The 21,421-nt window shown below is 38.6% G+C and overlaps 1 protein-coding gene across 4 annotated transcripts in view; it reads right to left on the reverse strand.

Moving 5' to 3' along the window:
* The window catches only part of CHL1 (cell adhesion molecule L1 like), a 220,055-nt gene that overhangs the window by 16,890 nt on the left and 181,744 nt on the right, over nt 1-21,421 (reverse strand). For all 4 annotated transcript variants that reach the window (XM_081940227.1, XM_081940228.1, XM_081940226.1 and 1 more), the window contains 8 exons: nt 17,421-17,522; nt 16,985-17,182; nt 14,414-14,484; nt 10,894-11,113; nt 8,371-8,486; nt 7,565-7,769; nt 6,435-6,557; nt 4,727-4,906 (listed from right to left, as the gene is read on the reverse strand). In XM_081940227.1, the coding sequence (XP_081796353.1) occupies nt 4,727-4,906; nt 6,435-6,557; nt 7,565-7,769; nt 8,371-8,486; nt 10,894-11,113; nt 14,414-14,484; nt 16,985-17,182; nt 17,421-17,522 (1,215 nt within the window). The remainder of the gene's footprint in view (nt 1-4,726; nt 4,907-6,434; nt 6,558-7,564; nt 7,770-8,370; nt 8,487-10,893; nt 11,114-14,413; nt 14,485-16,984; nt 17,183-17,420; nt 17,523-21,421) is intronic.

The following is a 21,421-nucleotide window of genomic DNA, read 5'->3' on the forward strand; positions in this document are numbered from 1 at the left end:
CTGCCACTATCTGGCAGAATTGATATTGCTAAATTAATTAATTGAAGTCAAAATTATGTTTTCTAATCAAACCACAAATTAAACAGCAGGTCATTACAAGTTATTTTTCCCCCTAAATGCACAAAGTAATACACTTAACATAATTGTTTTCTGAAAGGTAACAAGGGGAAAATATATCAATTTCTGTCATTTCAAATAATCCAAACTATTTAAAGCTGTCAGTTACACAGGATTACAAATTGAAAGGGACGGGAGGCTCCCTCCAATTCTGTCAGGCATATTTCAGCTGTTGAAGTACCTGGAAATTAAGCATGTTTCATCAATTGCTTTAGACATCAAGTTTCAATAGACATTTCTAATAATAATGGTTCTGTGATAACACTCCTTACAAATGTTCAAAGTGTTTTGACCTTGAAACATTTTGATTCTTTTCTGCAATTCAAGGTAGTTTCATGGTCAAGCAAAATGGACTGGTTTTTTTTTTCAATCTTAGAATCAATGCTATAGATTTAGAAGATTGCTATTTTAATTTTTTCTTACTGGCCTAAGCACTAAGGTTGAGCAATAGTTCTCTTTTTATGATTGAGTGACTGTTAATCTTTTGAGATGTTTTCCAGGTTATCCATTTTGGCAAAGACTCTACTGATGTTGTTGGGTTGATGTGGAGATGGAGGAAACTGAACAGAGCAAATAGTCCTCGATGATGATGGCATTTGAGGCCGAGTTGTTGATGATAGGTGGGTGAAGAGGTACCCAGTAGGCCCTGGGGTTACATGGGAGTGCAAGAAACAGTTAGAGAGGGAGCATAAGGTTGCAAGAACACTTCATGAAGGTGCAGTATAGATTAGTGAGGTGCACAGAGGTGTGAGGACAGGTGCAAGGTTATGAAGGAGTCACAGTGATGGTCAGGATATGAATGGCTGGTAATGGCATGAGCACAGAAGGATGTACCCTAGTACATACATTGGCCTTCCTTGCTTCACAATTGACTTTCTGGAAAGTCAGGAGGGAAGGTTGCAAATGGAGATCATAGGGCCGCAGATCACGGCAAATGTGAACTGGTTGCCAAACACCCAGATCATGATCACATGATCATGGGGTGCTATAATGCCTGGATCTCCAAGGGCATTTGTTCAATGCTGTTGTAATTTGCTGAATGAATGAATGTCAAGAGCTGAATGAATGAATGCCAAGAGCTACCTATAAAAGATACCTCACATCTGCATACCTGCCAGTTATTGCTATTACTTTTTCTCCCTTTTTTTAAAGGCATTGCTGCAGATCTGCAAATCCAAAAAATGTTTTCCCAGTGTATGAAAATCTAAAGACTACTGGTGTGATGTTGTAAGCTATTATCCACATGCTTTTATAATTAGTTTACAAGGAGTATTTTGAATATGGATTGTTTGCTGACCTTTAGTAAGGCATCTACATTTTGTTGAATTTTCAAGAAACAAATGCTGTGGTGCCTTGGGATATATTTGTGTATGTACATGCTGCTCTATGCATAATATTATTGCTTTAATCTTAATATTTATGCTGTTATATTCCACCAAACCTTTTTTTGCAGCTTTGGAGGAGAACCCATCATCTGTCTGTCTATCCATCTATCCATCTATCCATCTAACCATCATCTATCCATCTATCCATCAGTGTCAGTGAAGTGCTTAGTTTGAAATATCTCCCAAAAACCCACAATGAATTGAGTTTTCCCTGCTTTACTTTTACTAAAGTCATAATGAAGTCAAACAAAAAGCAAATAAAATGATATCATAAAGCTGTTTAAAGACTTAATAAAATAGAAATGAGTCTGCTGCACCATAGATATCCAACTAATATTAACTGCTGGATAAGAAGATTTTGATACAGGTTTGGGGTTTTTATAAAAAAATTGCATTAATATTCAGACATATTTCCCTCTGTAAGATATCTGCAAAGATTTGGTTAGTGTATAAATCCACTAAGGATAGTTTGGGAGTTCATTTTAGAGCTATATTTGGTACCCAAGAGAGATAAATAATATGCCTATGTATACATTGCAGTATGCAATAGCAGTTTGAAAAGATAAAAAATGAAGAACTTGAAGGAAAGATATTTTAGGGAATATATTAAAGGTCACTGAAGTATAGTTATTAGCTTAAGAAATCCACAAGCACTTGGCTTAATTTTTGTTTTTATTATCTAGAAGGTGAGAACTAGGAATAAAATCAACAGGCGCTTCAGCTTTCTTCTTCTTTTATATCAAAGAACCCATTTAACATTAAATACTAAACTGTAAGTCCAGATTTCTTTTGAGTTTGGAGCCTTACAAAAATGAATGATATTTTGGAGATAATTGAGCAATAACTTAATACAACAAATGGAAATTTATTACCCATCTACTACCCATCCAATATATGAAGATTCCTATTTCACAGCAGTGACTCTGGGTGGTATACAGAAATTAAAACTATTATAATATATACCCATCAGTTAAACGCTAACCCTCAAAACAAAAGTAACATCTACAACAGAGCTTACAAACTGCCTAGTTCAAATGTCTGAAGATAGAGATTGTACCTCCTCTTAAACTTCTCTTTTGAAAGCTAAATACATTCAGTACATTTAAATATTTCCAATAGCCTGTTAAAGCTGTGGTGTCAAGAATTGGACGCAGTATTTCGAATAGGGCCTGACCAAGTCAAAGTAGAGTGGGACAATTACTGTGAAATTTAACAGGAGTATTACTATGCTCCTGTTAAAGCATTTTAAAGTGCCTTATCAGTGGCTGCATTACACTATTGCCACACTACTGGATTATTATACTACAAATTAATCTACCCAGTCCAGAATATCACATGCTTGTCTGGGCTATAGAATAAGCAAATCATGTTCCAGTCAAACTAGTCAAACCAAAAAGCAACCATTGTTATGATATGCTAATATTGATATTCTGGTTCTGCTTGAAAGTTTCAACTGTATCTTCCACAGAAAAAAGAACAATTGTGTTTTTCAACAGAACTTCAAAGACATTCTCTCTTCTTTAAAGCAATCTTGGTGAGTCTTCCACGGTCCCAGTTTCTGATTTAAATGGAGTGCACTCCTATTCTAATAAGATAAGCTATTAAGTGCAAGAAAAATATTTGACTGTTCCCTGTCAACACTGTTATTGTATGTTATTCACACTGATGAACTTGGGCATTTTCTACTTAGCTCATTCCGTCTGGCAAATTGGTGTGCCAATCTCACTTAATTTTACCAATTAATATCTAGTTGGTTCTATAGCTACAGAGACAGAATTGTAAGTCACCCATCTGATCATATTTCAACTGAATGATGGATGTAACTGTGCTAATGGGGCTTTAATTGGAAATTAAATGGTTCATCATGTGAACCCCCTGAATGTTACAGTTTAAAGAGTTGCAATTAAATATTGGCTTCAGATTTGTCCATGTGTATATTAAAAGTGGTTGCAGCAAACATTGTCAAATTAAATATAATTATATTTTTGATTATTATAACAACATACCTATGTGATATCCTTTCCGCCTTTATAACCAAGATTCTTTGACTCAGTAAAAGGGCATAAAATTACCCAGGTTTGTTTAAAGAAGTGATCTGAATTGTGGAGATGACCTAATCTAATTTTCTGGATCAAACCTCCTGAGTCAAAGGAGCTTTTCCACACTACTTGATTTTCTTTTCTGCTATCTATGGTTGGAAGAAAGAAAGAGTCATGAAACATGTATTGTGTTATGCTGCTGAAAGTCTGTAGAGATTCTCAGTCATCCAGGTCATGGTTGTCCCAAAGGTGCTTTTTCAGGGGGCAACTGGACTTTCTTGTCTCAAACATTTAGGACAACTGAGTGTCACCAAAAGAGCTTCTCTGCACCATTATCTATTCTCAAGTAGGTAAATGGCATTTGTGGAGGATGCCTTGTAACCCATCACAGAAGTGATCAACTGAAAGATTCCTACGTGAGTGCTGTGAAAATTTTGACTGGGCCACCTTCAGCATGTACCAAGGGACTTCCTGCAGTCTGCTCTGGAGCCATCCATTCTGAAAAATCTTTGGTATGCGATTTTCTGCAGTTGCCAGAAAATTCGAGTCTGACCAGAAGTTTTCAACCTTGGAAGCCCTGTAACTAACTCTACAGGAGAAAGCTCTTTCAGACTTCTCCTGTATCATTTGCTAAAGAAGCTGTTCTCAGCCTTCTTCTTTAACAGGTGGAGGAAAAATGAGAATAGCTCTGAAAGAGAAAGCAGGTGCTTCCTGGACTTTAGTAGTATGATGCCACAGATATAGTGAAACAACAGGATGCTTCTTTTGGATCTTATGTAAGAGACAAGGTTATTACTGTATGTAGGACCTTTGAGGAGTGTTTCATTTGTCATTTTGTTTTTGACATGAAACACTGCTCTGAAGGATTGCACAGCCTAATATTCATGGTATTGAGCCACTTATGTTGACAAGCTTGCAAATCAAAATAAATCCATGTATTCACAGCATTATCATAGGTAGCTATTTTGCAATGTACAGTATATTCAGAGAAAAGAAAAAGACAAAATGGTTAGTGAGGAATATTTTTTAGTAGACTGTGACATGAAACCTTCTGAAGCCTTAAATATCAGCCTTTTAATGATAAGCACTCTTCTCTTTCCTTCTGATTAAGTTTCCTTAGGTCCAATACCCAGATGTTACGATTAAGATTAGATTTGCAGGCATTCAACCCTGCTTTTAACTTACTGCCATGGTTTACTGTTACTCCTTCCTCTGTAATAGGTTTTCCGCATCCTTGCACTGTACAGGCCCTTGCATAGAATTTATACTTTGTGCTGAGGCTTAGATTAGACAATCTGAAGCTTAATGATGATGAATTGGTAATACTGATTTCATGCAAAGGCCCAATGTTATCAGTCTCATTAACTGAAAAACAAAAGAAGGAGCAGACACTATTTAGTCAGACATCATTAGAAATCAGTTTATTTTTAAAAATGTATCTCGTATGCCAACTTTATATTTCACCAATGTACAACATAAAACACTTTAACTGTTATGTGTGTGTGTGTGTGTGTGATACATGTACACACAGGGACACATTGTGTCATGCAGTTAATTACTATGAAAAAAACTTTTGCTGTAAACAGAACATGAACCTAAGTAAAATTTACATGTAAAAATGTTATTAAAAATCATGATATAGTTCTGGGAACATTTATTTATTGAATTTATTTGCTGATCATCTTGTAGCAAATAATTCTACCAACTTGCATATTGAACCTGGAATATCTGCCCAAAATAATCCAATCAGAACCCAAGGCCATGATCTACTTAACTCCTTACAGTTTGTTTATATTTTTAATTTATATCCAATAAACTTCCCCAGCAAATACAAAAGGAAAACATATCAAATATGTGTTATGCCTGATTGGCATATCTATGCAATTTTTTTTCAGTCATGAAGCTGCAACTATATTCTATTTTTTTAAAAAATCAGATTAATTTGATCTGTCAGTCAATGTTCTATCATTAAGAGTGAGATCACATAGCTTTGGGAACTCTTGGAAGGTTATCACAATACAGGCTTTAGAATATGGTTTATTCTAAGCATACTTAATACACGTAACACCATATTCTATCTTTCTTCCCTCAAATTACACTGTTAACTATTTGCTTGCATCTTCCTCAATCATCAAACTTTGGATTTGGAAGAAAAAAATAAATTATTTCTAACTAATAAAATTAACCCTATAAAGATGGTATGGGGTTATAATAACCTCTAGCTAAGATTCTGTGCAGTTCAGAGAATCCCCAAATCCCACTCCTGGCTGGCCCCACCCACCCACTCGTTCCCTCCCAGGTGTCCCCACACTACCCGTTTTGGATGCAGGTAAGTGAAGGACACATGCGGAGGCTCAGGGAGGGCGAAAAATGGGCCTACCGGAAGTTTGGGAAGGACTGAAATAGACCCTTTTCCAGCCTGTAGAGGGCCTCTGGAGCCTGGAAAGGCCATTTTTGCCTTCCCAGAGGCTCTAGGAAAGCCTCCAGAGCCGGGGAAGGGCAAACCCTCCCTCATGGTGGAGGGGGCCGACTAGGTGATGTCCACCATGGCCACGCCCACCCAAAACCAGGCAGAGAACCCCTTGCTAAATTTTTTGAAGCCCACCCCTAGTTAAAACACATATTTTCAAGTCATGACTTCAAACAGTAAGCCTGCTAATCCTTAAAGACAATAAAGATTTACAGTAGGAATGCTAGAACAGCTTAATGCATCTGCCCAATTAGAATTTAATTATGGTTTATGTATATTTTTTGTATTTTTTTTAAAGAAACAATATTGAAAAAAAAATCCTTTCCATCATATTTTGACATCAGCTAGGAATGATCCCTCTTAAGGATTTTTTTTTTTTGGGGGGGGGAATCCTAACCCAAAGTAGAATATTTATGTACTTACTCATTTGGTACTGCAATGTGTATCCAGTAATGAATCCATTAGGTTTCTTTGGTGGCCCCCATGACAGTGTTACAGAGCCTTTTTCAAAATTTAGTAATTTTAGAAAGTGTGGTTTTTCTGGAACTGTAAAATACATATGTAAAAAAATTGATCATGAATACACTTTTATTCATTTGTTCTTATAAAATTTATCCGGTTGGGCAATATAGGAAGAGTATCTAGATACAGAATAAAATAAGATAATATAAAAACAAAGCAAGTAAATATTAGTCACTCATTTCATCTCTACAAATTACCAAAAATACAGACAACCTTTCAAAATATACCTTATTGGCTAAGTTCTGTAAACTAATTCCCTAAAATGAACATGATTTTTTTTTTTTTTGGTTTCCAAAACTCAATTGGACTATCTTAGAACATTTTGAATAGTCTACCCGCTTGTTTGACAGTTACACTAGCTAAGTATTCAGCTTTGGAAAGATAAATACTATTTTATCAGAGGATTTCATTCACCATTTTTATAAAATGCATGTAGTTTAGGGAAATCTAAGAAATGAAGAAAATGTGCAAGATTGGTAATTTTCTCTTTCCCCAATTCTCCCATTTGAAATGAACATAGTCATTTTTCCTAAATCCTGCCATTAGTCAGCATGGCCTTTTTGGGCTCTTGAATCTGCAGCTGAGAAGGAATGTGTTGAATTAAAGATATTAAGCAAACTGCAGGAAAGCAGGGCATATGCTTTCAGTAGTACCTCCCTGCTTCTAACAGTGAATATCCAGCAACAGTTTTTGTAACTCTTTGGAGATCTCATCTAATTTCCAATTGCTATGAACCCATTGGGTTCTTAGAAAATTCCAAGGAAGAATAAAAAACAATACACTTTTGTCAAACACAATAATAACAACCCTGTTATTATTATCATGTATAATGAATATATAGTTGCAGTGATCAACTATAAAAATTCCCTTTTAATAATCAGATATTAATTTTATATCTCCAGCTGTGCAAATGCCCAGATAAGGTAATAATGACCCACAACCAAGACAGCTGCAAAGGGGAAAGTACAGTTACAAAAGTTAACTATTATTTCCTTTCTATTCTCCTCCCCACTCCCATTCTCCAATTTTACCTCCCTCTGGAGTTTGGAATTCATACGCAATGCTTTCAGGTCCATTTCCTTTGGAATTAAAAGCCAAGACGGTTAAGTGGTAGATGCTAAAAGGCTCTAAACCAGGGATCATTCCATCATTTCGGTCTGCTTTAAATGTCAAGGAGTGTTTCTCTGGGTGATGATTTTTTTCATCCAGACGGTTTCGGATTTTCCACCAGTTGACCTGCAGAAGGGATATTTGCTGTTTTGAAACAGAGACCAGATCTGACTCTTGGACAGCATTCACATCACTAAATCATCAACACACATGCACAGAGAGAGAGACACACACACACAACCACACCAGTGGTGAAATCTAATTCACCCACTCCCACTGGTTCTGTGGGCATGGCTTGGGGGGTGTCATGTGACTGGATGGCCAACTTTTTTTCACTTTCAGCTTTTTTCCCTGCCGGTTCACATTAACCAGTGAGGAAGAAATGCTTTAAAAAGCTTTTAAAAATAGCTTCCGATGATTGTGCAGCTCACAGCTGAGCTCCGCGATCCTCCAAAGCTTTTTTATTTACTACTGGTTTGCAGAACCAAGGACAATCGTTCCTACCAGTTTGGCTGAACCGGGAGGATTTCACCCATGAACCACACCCATACATAACCTAGCCAAAGTTTAATATTATATAAACAGGCTTGCATTTTGTAGAAAGGTGCCTTCTAGTTCTTTTGATGATCTGCTTAAACTGATGTTCAAATACCAGCCTTCTACAAAAGTGTATTAGTAATTCAAGGGTCAAGGTCAACTGTGGGAAAGCAGGGAGAACAACACCTACCTTATATCCTCTAAGATGTCCACGAACCCGATCTTTTGGAATTGTGGACCAGATGACTTTCGCCAGACTGCTATTGAGGACTTGCACAATTACGTTTGAAGGAGCTGCTTCTGGAACTGAACACAGAGGAAGAAAACATTTATACGACATCCTATATTCAGCAGACAGTAGTAGGTTTTTACTTTGTGCTTATATGAACTGTAAGTTTAGTGTAACATTCAACCACCCTCAATCTCAGAGGAATCTCTTTTGGAAGTGAATGAGAGTTAATGAACTAGAATTTCAAACAGTACTCCAGGCAATTCTGAGATGACAGATATGGCATCTTCCTCACACTTCATTAGCACATTAATAAATGGACCAGGGACTCCTCTGGGTTTAGATTTAGGCCCGTGACAGCCATTTGATAACCTGGATTTAAAATGATGAGGCAGTATAATGAAAAGCCACACATATAATCATATCTCGGTAATAGTAGTGTGATAAATCTGATAGCATCTCGCCTAAGCCTTAATCTATGGGCATATATTTGAGCTAGGCACATTAAGCTGGGATTTATTCCAATTGAAGTTAGTGGACATACTTTGGAACAAATTCAAACAGAATTGGGCTTTATGAACTACAAATAGGACCTGCAACAAGAAATCCAGGTCTGGAATTCAGTTCAAATCAGCAAATTCTTGTCTCTTCCAGTCCCTTTCTTTGCCAGTTGCTAATCAGATGTATACATTTTCTAAGCAGGTAGAGTCATTCTCAAGATCCTGTATATTTCTTGTTTCTCACTATTGCCCATACTCTTGAAAATAGCAAGGTCATTAATATTGTGCCCTAATATGTTCACCCTTTTGTCAGACCGCATTAAGCTAGAAAGTGGGAGTCTGTGAGTTCAAGTCCCACCTTAGCCACGAAAGCCAGCTAGGTGAATTTGGGCTAGTCATTCTCTCTCAGCCTAGCCCAGGAGTGGCTGGGGAATTCTGGGAGTTGAAGTCCACAAGTCTTAAAGTTCCCAAGTTTGGACACCCCAGGCCTAGCCCATCTCACAGAGTTGTTGTTGTTGTGGGGAAAATAGAAGGAGGAAGGTGTGTTGAGTATGTTTGTTGCCTTGAATTATTTCTAAAAATAAATACAAATAAAGAAATGAAACGAAAATAAATGAAAATGCTGTACAAACATCTTTCAGGCTTTTGGTTGCATATTAATTAAATTTCCTTACAGCCATCTTCTTTTATTTCTTATGATGGAAAGAGAAGAAGGAAGGCATTTTTTATATCCGAAAAATCCTTGGTAGATAAACTATGTTAGAATATCTAATGTTATTTCTCTGAGTCAGTCTATGACATTGTATGAGATATCTTACATATATATCAGTGGTGGGTTCCGGATCTCATTGCAACTGGTACGGTGAAACGGGGCCTGGCGTCCTCCACATGAACATGCGAAGCACGTGTGCACATGCGCACAGCACACACTTGTGTCCTTATCTCCTGAGATGCTCTGTGATGCTCCAGCTGCTCGGCAGAGCATTGCGCAGGCACCATACGCTCAATACGCATGCGCGGAAGTGCCAAAGACCACAAATAGCGGTAAGGAGCGGGGTGGGTGGGCCCTCCGGAGCACCATACCAGAATGGTACCCGTGCTCCCAGCAGGCAGCGGTACGCCAGTACCGAGGCGTACCAGTCGTAACCCACTAGATATATACCTTCAGGTTCTTTGCCATTTCTTCCAGCTCTTGCAGGAATATAGGTGTTTATGTGCATGTGTGTATGTGCAATGAAAGGAGAATAAAATTGTGAACATTTTTGCCTGCCAATAATGTCAATTGACAGTTTTACAACAGGCTAGACAAGTTCATAGTCAGTCAGGATATACTGATATTGAGGGCAATTCACTACCTACTGAACCTTGGGCAATGTGTGTTAAGTGGTTGCTGAAAACAGTAGTAGAAGAAATTTCAGCTTCCAGTCCAGCTTTGTGAGGTCTCAAATACATCTAGTTGACCATTGTATGACCCAGAATACTTCCAAACATGTTTCTTCAAGAGGCAACTGGACTTTCTTGTATATCTTTGAAGACGTTTTGTTTCACATCTTGGATGAGAAGATGAAGTCCAAGATGAGAGCCACGACGTCTTCCAAGAAGAACCAGAAAGTCCAGTTGCCTCTTGAAAAAGGACCTTTGGGACAACCACGACCTGAATGACTGAGAATTTCCATTGACAGACCCAGAATACTCTATTAGATGGGCCTAATTCCTGACTCATCAGGTCTCCTGTTATGCTTTATGTTCCAAAGATCAATGTCTGGCAGTTCTGGTGATAAACCCAGAAAAATACAGGATTTTAAACAACTCCCCAAGGTTACTAATATTATCAGAGCTCTGATCTGTCAAAATGTACTGTAGTAGAATATGTATCTACCATATAATATCCACCAGTCAGATCACTTTTCAGCACCTTTGAGTTTGAAAAACCATATACAGTAGATGAGATTGTTTGTATCTCTCCCCACCTCCCATTACTTACTGTCCTCACTTGAATATCCAGTTAGTATATTAGGTTCAGGGCCAGATCCATACTTGTTCACTGCCTGGACTTTGATATCATAAGGCACAAAAGTAGGGGTGTTCTGCAAAACTAGGAAATGTTTTTGCACTGTTTCTTCTTCCCATTCATTGGTATCCTGCTGTTTCCAGTTCACTTTGTATTCCAGACCAGGTCCATTATGCTCCATGGGGTTTAGTGGCTGCAAATGAAGTCAAAATTAGAACAATTAAACAGTGAGATGACTTGCCTCCAGAAGTTGTGGGTACTCCAACCCTGGAGGGTTTTAAGAAGAGACTGGGACAGCCACTTGTATGAAATGGTATAGGGTTTTCTGATTGAGCAGGAGGTTGTATTAGAAGACCTCCAAGGTCCCTTTCTCCTCTGTTATTCTCTTAAAATGAATCAGCTACTGCAACACCTACAAGGTTCCTTCCAACTAGGGGTGAAATCCACTTACCTTTGTTACCAGTTCGGTAGCAATGTGAGCACGCACCTGGACCTTCTGCGCATGCGCAGAGCGCATTTGCAAAGGTAAGCAAACAGTGGGGCAGGGAATCCGCTGTGCCACGCGATTAAGATTATAAATTGTGCATCACAGCTGATTGTCGGAAAAATCAGCTCACCTGAATCAGTAGCATTTTTTTTACTATCGGTTCAGGAGAATGGGAAGCATTTTTACTATCGGTTCGGGCGAACCGGTAGTATTTCACCCCTGCTTCCAATTCTGTTATTCTGTTAAAATGAATCAGCTATTGCAACACCAATACTACCCATAGCACAATTCTTCAAAGAAGAAACCTTAACTTATATTACAAAACTGACTGTAAATAGGTTATCTGTGGGGCAGTTAATTACGACAAAATAGGCAGGAGATTGGTGAATGACGCCCCATCTTTTTAAATGCATAATGTACTTAATGCACATATGCAAAAGAGCAGGACTGAAATCGCCTCGTTTCAACTACATTGTCCAGATACCCATGGGCACCTATAAGTCTTGAAAAATCTATAAAGCAATTTAGAAAAAAAAAACCAATATTCATCTTTCTACATATCAAAGAACAAAATGTAATTAATTCCTCACTTTCCTAATTTTTTCCAAAAGTGAAACTAGAAAAGGGATACTGTAATGAGGCAAATGCATTTATTTATCTATATGCTGCCCATCTCGCTATCCAAAGCCTATCAGTGTTTGTTTGGCTTACTCAATAAATGGCAAAGTACAATTATGACATCATTGTTATTTAATATAGTGGACTCTGGATGGTTTATAAAATACAATACAAATGTAAACAATTAAAAACACAGAGAGAATGAAATAAGACAGCAGCCATTTAAATAAAGCACGCCAGCCTCTCCTTCTCCAACACAATAACCCCAAGCTTTTACCGACTCTTTGGAACACTTTATGAATAAACAGCATTGTAACTTCATTCAGGAAATTCAGGGAAATACCAAACTAAGCAGGGGTGGGCTGCTGGGGGTTCGCCGGGTTCAGATGATCCTCTAGCTAGGATTCTGCCCAGTTCGGCAAACCCCCAAATGCCGCCGCTTGCTGGCCATGCCGCCCTGCACCTCCCCTCCCACCCCGCCCCACCAGGGAGTTTCCACGTGGCCCATTCATCATGCCAGGTAAGTGCAGGGCCCATGCAGAGGCTCGAGGAGGAAGGAAAATGGGCCTACCAGACGTTCCAGAAGTCTGGAAACTGGCTTGTTTCCGGCTTCCGGAGGGCTCCGGAGTCCAGGGGAAGCAGTTTTCAACATCCCAGAGACTTGAGGAAAACCTCTGGAGAAGGAAGGAAGAACCACCACCACCACCACCACCACCACCCCGCTGTGATGCAGGAGGCAGACTAGGGCATGCCCATCATGGCCACGTCCACCCAGCAATGGGCAGGGTGGGCGTGGGATTTGGTGCAATTTTTAAATCCCACCCCTGAAACTAAAACAATAAATGCAAAATAGCCCACCTTGTTTTGCAATTCATAGGCTCAAAGCCTGACAGGACAGCTCAGGAACCATAATAATGATGCACACCACACTATATTATGAATTTTATTTTTAAATGTTCAGCCAGGAATTGTTATATTTAATGAGGCATTATGTAAAATTATTACTGGGGGAAGAGAACATACAAAGCAGCATTCTTTTCTCTTATTCTTAGTGACCTCAGATAATTTTAAGAGAAATTTGCAACTTATAATTGTTGGCCAGAAAATAATAACAAACAAAAGGCAAGGTAGAATTTTAGCATGAATTTTAAAATGTGACAATTTCATATTTTACCCTCACTACACTATCAAAATATTTCCTTTAATCATGATTTACCGTACTTTTCGGAGTATAAGACGCACCAAGGTTTTGAAGAGGCATTTTTTTTTAAAAAAGTAGGTAAATAGATAGTGAGATAGAGAGGGAGAGAAAGAGAGAGAAATACAGTAGGTAGATAGGGAGAGAGAGAGTAGTTAGGTAGGTAGTGTAGGTAGGTAGATAAAGAGATAGAGAGAGAGAAATAGAGAGAGATGGAGAAATATAGTAGGTAGGTAGGGAGAGAGAGGGGGGTGTAGGTAGGTAGGTAGAGAGATAGAGAGTGAGAAATAGAAAGAGAGAAAGAAATATAGTAGATAGGACAGAGAGGGAGAGAGAGTGTAGGCTGGTAGGTAGAGGGATAGAGAGAGACAAAGAGAGAGAGAGAGAGAAAATACAGTAGATAGGTAGGGAGAAAGTGAGAGTAGGTAGGTACATAGGTAGATGGGGGGGAAGAGAGAAATATAGTAGATAGGTAGGGAGAGAGAGATAGAGAGAGTAGGTAGGTAGGTAGATGTTTTCAGGTGTATTTATCCATGTGCTGGAGAAGGAAATCACTGACAATCTGCAACACCTAAGACTTTCTTTATGCTGGCACAGCACTTGATCAATGTAATTCTCATCAATCAGTTAAAGAACTTTCCAAAAGGGGGAAAAAAAGTTTTTGCACTCTGCAAACCTCACAAAAATGGCCCTTTTTTCATGAAAATGGCCCTTTTTTTAAAGGCATGAATAGCTGGGGGGGGGGGGCTTGCAGATTGCTCTGAAGGGGGGGGCAAAATGGAGCAAAAAACGGCCCGTTTTTCGCAAAAATGGACCCATTTTGCATGCATAGTGTTATGGAGGCTTATAGCGTGCTGCTGGGGGCTGGGGGGGGCACAAAATGGCCATTTTTTTTGCTCATTTCTGCCTTCCCCAGCACCCAGGAGCTCTCTAAAAGCCTCCCTAAGGGTATGCACCATTATTTTGGTGAAGGGGTGGGGCTTCTGGAGGCAAAAAAATGCTGCATTCGATGTTTAAAACGCACCCAGATTTTCAGCCTCTTTTTTGAGGCAAAAAGGTGCGTTTTATACTCCAAAAAATATGGTATATATTCAGTCAAATGCTACCCCATTGAGCACACTGGAGCTTATTCACAATTTGTGTGACATATCATAACAAATGGGCCCATAACATTTATATAAAGTTGTTACCTCCCATGTCATGTTCATTTCATGTGGTTTGGAAGCTTCAATTCTGATGTTTTCTGGGTTCTTGTCTGGAGCTGCAATGTAAGAATAATTCAGTTAACCAATTTTTATTTAATATGCCTATTACAAATATAAACCAAGAACAGTGCAATATTTAAGATGACCCTGTCAAAATGTAGATTTAAAAACAAAACAGACAAAAGGGAATAAATAAAACAAGAACATATAGCTGAACATTATCAAGGATAAAAAGCTATATGTTCTTGTTTTATTCACTGTGTTTATGATGCATCATAACTGATTTGATAACTCCAGTGAAAACTAATCTTGAAGATTGCCTTCCCTCTTATATTTGCAGCAAACAAGCATACCATATTCAGAATTGGACAGGGATAGGAAAAAAAAATTAAATTTATAACTACAATTAATTGCCTTTAAAATGCTGGTAATTTTAAAAGAGAAGGGGGGGGGAAGAAATATGATAGAGTTATAGATATTCCTCCTTCAAGAAATCAGTTTGTAAATTACAATTTCCAAACCTTCAATATCAACATCTATATTATTTTGAATTTTCTTTTTCTAGAATCGGTACTTCTGCAAGTGATTCTTCAACATGTTTACTTGTATACCTTCCTCCTATATCTATCTATCTATCTATCTATCTATCTATCTATCTATCTATCTATCTATCTATCTATCTATCATCTATCTATCTATCTATCTGATGAATGTATACATACATACATACATACATACATACATACATACATACATACATACATTCCAAGTAAAATTTATACTTGGAAATCATGTCACAAAATTCTGAAAAAGGCACTGGAAAGAAAAAAAAAACCATGCAAACAATATGGATTTAGTCATTTTCATTAAAATGATAGGATTAGAACAAAATAGTAATTTTCGCAAAGCAGCAGATGTTAATAGCATTATTATAAAGAGATGGCTGAGTGGGATTGGAAAAACAGACAGTATATCATTAATGTAAGGCATGGAACTGGAAAGCTGGGAAAATACAAAACCTACACTAACAATTATCAGGGGAATATAAATCAACAAGCCATTCAAAACATTTGTTTCAGCAACTAGTTATTTTATGTTAAAACAAGAGATATTGGCTGTGAACAGAAATTTTTGGGAGACTCGTGATTTTTTTAAAAAATGTTCTGATAAATCCTATTAATAATCATGCCTGTATAAAGAAAGGTGGGACTGAATTTGAAATATATCACATTAAATCTTGCAGGAAGTTTAAGCTAATTTAGCATTCTATTCATAACAACCTAGGAAAGCAGATCAATTTATGGAAATGTATAGAACAGAAAGAAAAGGACAGTTTCTTGTTCATTTCATTAGAAATCTTTGTGTATATAAAACAAGAGTCTCAAGTGGAGATTAAAATAAATTATGTCACAATCCTAATAGAAATGATTTTTTAGTATGATTTGCTTCTTCAGGCTCATAGCAGGATGAATAGTAGCAGTAATTAGCAATAATTAGGAATTATCTTTTTTCCAGGAAAAGGTTACTCACTTTCTAAAGAATTTGTCTTTCTCTAAACTTTAAAAATTGTGACAAATTTACTGTGGTTGGATATGTAGTCTATAAAATCCCAGAGGTGATTTTTCAAGAAGCAGCTGGACTTTCTTTGTTTTTCCTTGAAGACATTTTGCTTCTCATGCAAGAAGCTTCTTCAGTTCTGATTAAAGTTTCTCGGATAAGAGGCGAAAGACCTTCAAGGAAAAATGAAGACAGTCCAGTTGTTTCTTGAAAAGACACTTTTGGGACAACCGTAACCTGAATGACTGAGAATATCCATAAACATCTAGTCTATAAAATGTTTCCTTCTGCTTTCTGGAACAATTGTGTTTTACATGAAATCCTTCCTTAGATCATCCAGGACTAGTCTTTCATTTGTACTCACCTGAGTGACCCCCCCCCTTTTTTTTTTGTATTGTAAATTTTATTGGTTTTTACAAATGTTTTAGGGAAAAGGGTAAATAGGTATAGAAAATTTTGACAGCTACATCATGCGGGAGGTAGAAATCCCCCCAAATCTCACAACTTTTACAAAAAAGAAAAAAAGAAACATCAAAATTTGAATAAACATTGGCAGCTTTTTTTTTTACATTCAATCATCAATATATTCAATCATCTTTTGTATCACTTCCAAAAGTTAGATTATAACAACAATTGCAATAATGTTTCAACTCATTTTCGTGACCTGAGTCTTCTGAGTGTTGCATCCTCCCCACTGTCTGCTGGCAGAGCCGCGGCCCCTCCCTCCTTCACATCTTGTGTACTTACTGTCCCCTGTTTCATTGAGTGACCCCTTTTAATGCTCCTTTCCAGCTCAATTATAACGTTTTCCAAGAATGACAACAAAGAAAAGTTTCAAAGATTATAACCAATAATATTTAGCTTACCCCCTCCCCAATCAAACTTTCAAATGCAAGATAACCATCCTGATAATATATTAGGTGCATTACATATCAGTATATCTTTTTTCCCATTTGCAGTATATAATTATGCACAAAAAAAGCAATTAACAATACATACCAGCTGGAGGTGTCTCATATCGTTCAGATGGTTCGCTGGGCTTACTTCTCCCAACTGCATTGACAGATATAACACGGAACTGGTAATTTACATAAGGGATCAGTGGTAAAACAACCATAGTGTCATTTCCTGGAAGCCTAATTAATTCCTGCCACTTTCCAGGTGCCCATCGGTTTTCTTCAAATTCCACAATGGATTCTAGAAAGGACAAGGGAAAAAAAAACACAATAAGGAAAGCCCGTGAATTAAAGAAGCAAACTACCCTGGAGCCACCTGATGAGAACAACAACAACAACAAAAAAGATGATTAACAACAAAGACCTTCAACAACAAATTAATTCAGTGGTGCTTTCATTTAGGATATATGGTTAATTCAAGGCTAATTATTTACTGTCACTTTATAAAAGCCAGACAGTGGCAGAAAAATCCTTCTTACCATTAATTGGGCTATTATTAATGCTTCCAGGACTCCAAGATAATCTAATATTTCTTGCCTGTTTTTCGGAAAGTTGGAGGTCCCTTGGTGGGTCAGGGACATCTAAAAAATAGGAAAGAAATGCAAGAATGACTTTTAACTACAGTATGCAGTGTGCAATTTTGAACTTAGCAAACCATAATAATATTTATCAACCAAGTTCTGTGCAACCCAGAAGGTTGTACTAAAGTTGAGAAACAATTCAAGAAATTAAAATCTGACACAACTGATAGAAATATCGAAGTTAACTCCTTGCTTAACAGGTCTGTAACAGGTTTATCTTTAAGAATCAGAGGAAATCAGGGGATTTGAGTAGAAGACCTCCAAGATCCCTTCCAGCCCTCATTTCATAGTCCTATAACTTGTTGTTGTTAGTTGCAAAGTCGTATCTGACGCATCGCGACCCCATGGACAACGTTCATCCAGGCCTTCCTGTCCTCTACCATCCTCTGGAGTCCATTTAAGCTCACGCCTACTGCTTCAGTGACTCCATCCAGCCACCCTATTCTCTGTCGTCCCATTCTTCTTTTGCCCTCAATCTTTCCCAGCATTAGGCTCTTCTCCACTAACTTATCATTAAGAACCAGAAGAAATCAGTACTTCCAAGACCTCCAACGCCCCTTCCAGCCCTATGATTCAAAATAGCATGATTAGTGTTAGGTTTAGGTTGTCTGCTCTTAGATTGATAGAGACAGTGGAACAGAGGCTTTATAAGCAGAAGACCTTCTATTCCCAAGGAAGAAATGAAAGTAAAAAGATAAAAGTCTAAAATACTTGATTGAAGCTATCTAAAAGTAGTTATATCTCAGCAGTCCTGTTTTGCTGATTCTCTTTGCCCAGCTGGGGTTCCACTAAGTACAGTTAACAGAAAATGGAGTCAACTTTAGGGTACAAAGGAGATTTGCCCAAAGAAGGACAGAAAGTCTATATGCTTCACCAGTCAAGAAATTACCAAGTAAACAAATTGGGGCAGGATCAAGCTTGTAAGGCTAAAAAAAAAAGCAGCAGAAGATTCAGAACATATCAAATGGCTAGAATGAATTCAATTCAGGAGTAAGTGGGCACAAGTTAGAAAACCTCTAACATCCCCTAGCTCAGTGGTCGGCAAGCCGCGGCTCGCGAGCCACATGCGGCTCTTTACACACTTTAAGGTGGCTCTTCTGTGTGCCGGGCGCCCGCTCCCCTCCCTCCTCTTTCCCTTTTTTCTTTTCAACCCACAATGATTAGGGAGGATCCTGAAGTCGGGCGGGGACGAGAAGCGAGGAGGCAGAAAAAGAAACGGAGGCTAAGGAGCTTCCCCCCTCTGCCTCCTCCCAGCAAAAATCTAACCGGGGAGCCGGGCGGGCAGTAGCAAATTAGCCGATCACGCCGCATGATCAGCTAATTTGCTACTGCCCGCCGGCTTCCTGATAAGATTTTTGTGGGGGGGGGGCGGAGAAGCTCCTTGCCTCCGTCTCTTTTTCTCCCTCCTCGCTTCTTGGGGCTCCACCAATGGGGGAGCAAGGCCCGCCCAGCGCCAGGCTTTGGGCTAACACAGAGGTCTGCAAAGGTGGCTGTTTTAAGACTGGTGAACTTCAATTCTCAGAATTCTGGGAGTTGAAGTCCACCAGTCTTAAGAGCCAATTTTGCAGATCCCTGCCTGGGCTAATATGATTGATGCCCTTGGTGGACTTCAACTCTCAGAATTCTGGGAGTTGAAGTCCACCAGTCTTAAGAGCTAATTTTGCAGATCCCTGGGCTAATATGATTGATGCCTTTGGTGGGCTTCAATTCTCAGAATTCTGGGAGTTGAAGTCCACAAGTCTTCAAGCTGTCAGGTTTGAAGACCCTGGTTTTTTTTTCCTAAAGGGTTAGGGGTGCAAGGGTCTTGCAACTTGACAGCTTTAAGACTTGCATGCTTCAATGCCAGAGTTTCTGAGCCAACATGACTGGAGGAGGAATTCTGGGAGTTGAAGTCCACAAGTCTTCAAGCTGTCAGGTTTGAAGACCCCTTGGGGTTTTTTTCCTAAAGGGTTAGGGATGCAAGGATCTTGTAACTTGACAGCTTTAAGACTTGCGTGCTTCAAATGCCAGAGTGTATTGAAACTAAAAACAGTGTACCATCCTATGTATTTTCGGTTTTAAAAGTGTGGCTCTCAAAATAAATTTCAATCATGGTTTTGGCGAGATTTGGCTCAGTTGAAAAAAAAGGTTGCCCACCACTGCCCTAGCTGTTACTATGGTGGGGTGTGGGTGGCATTTGGATCATCTAAATATATGCTATGCTTTATAACTGATTGGTTAGCCTGTTATGTATAAAATAAATGAATTGCTAGCTCTTAGCAAGAGTTTCTACAAGAAAAAAGAAGATTCATCCCACAAAGTTGTATAACTTGGGCTTATATCATGCTATCTGTCAAACTTTATGGATGCTGTTTTTTTACTACCAGTGGTAAAGTAGTAAGGTTGTTCATAATTACTGCCACTAGGTCTGTCTTTGCTACTTACTGAAGCCCTGGCACTAGGTTTGAGTTAGAATGAACCTGGGGTAGGATTCAAAAAGTTCAGCAATGGGTTCTCTGACCAATCACTGGGTGGGTGTGGCCATGGTGCACGTGGCCTAGTCAGCCTCCTGCAGCATGGAGGGGGGGGAGTTGCGTTCCCCAGGCCCCAGAGGCTTTCCTATGGCCTCTGGGAGGACAAAAACTGCTTTCCCTGGGCTCTGGAGGCCATTCCGGGCTTCCAGAACTTCCAGGAGCCCCACTTTTCCTCCTCCTTGAGCCTCTTCATGGGCCCTGCACTTACCTCACATCCAAAATGGGCCACGTGGAGACTCCTGGGAGGGATGGGGTGGGAGGGGTCATCCAGGGGTAGGATTTGGAGGTTCTACAAACTGGCCATAATGTTAGCTATGGATTCTGCTGAACCTATTAGCAAACCCACAGCAGCCCACCCTGGAATAAACTTTGAAAGGGCTTGACAAGTTCATCTTAAGAATTTCAGAGAAGCTAGCTTCTCAAACTCCGAAGAAGCTGTGCTTTAAAACAGTAGCTGCATCTTTTTTTTCCAGAAGAAACCACACAAACCACCAGAAAAGAAAAGCACTTGATAGCCCATCTTCAATTTGATGTCTTTCAGTGGCAGAAGAGCACAATTCCCAATATTTGCAGGTGACATATCGCTTGGTCAGACTGGCTTGCTTCCTTCTTCCAACATGCATGTGTCTTTCATAAAAAAAAATATAGCACAAATCATGGAGCCATTTCTGATATTATTGGCTGTACGCATAGCTTTTTATGTTTCCCAATAGTATAGCAAGAAGAAGGCTCACTCTCAGAAAAAATCTGCCTGATGTTCTTTATCCTTACATCAAAAGAACATACGTAATTGTATCTACCACCGCAATGCTTTAAAGATTGGCAGATATTGTAGAAACAGGTGCATTTATCTAGAAAGCTGCAAATGCGAACTGTAGAACAAAATTGCAACAGAAACAGTACACAGTAGGGATATGTTTTGAAAATTCACTTCTGAGGATTGTTGGGCTATTTAGAGCATGGGGAGCCATAGAATGAGATAATTTCAAATAAACTTCTAGTTTTAAGGTGAGCGGATAAGAGTTTCTTTTTTCAATACTGTCTTCAAGCAAAAAAATATTTCTATTCTTGTGGTAATTTTAATGCAATTTGTTTTAATGTATGACTTATTTCTTTCTGTTCCAATGGAGAAAATATATGTTTCTGCTGTAATAGCTAGAAATGTTCCCAACAAAGGTCAAATTTTATTTCTTGTCTCAGCCACAATGGGATTCTTATTAAGCAACTGTCCTAGTAACAGGAAAGAAATGAAATAGGTGTAGAGAAAAATGCTACATAAATACCTGATTATTAAAGATTGTTAAACATAGACATCCAAGATCTTTTAAAAAAAAACTCAATAAGATATGATTTTCTGCTGGGGCTAAAAAATAGATGCAGGATGTT

The sequence above is a fragment of the Natrix helvetica genome (assembly GCF_964273705.1).
Source record: "Natrix helvetica genome assembly, chromosome: 1".
Classification (NCBI taxonomy): domain Eukaryota; kingdom Metazoa; phylum Chordata; class Lepidosauria; order Squamata; family Natricidae; genus Natrix; species Natrix helvetica.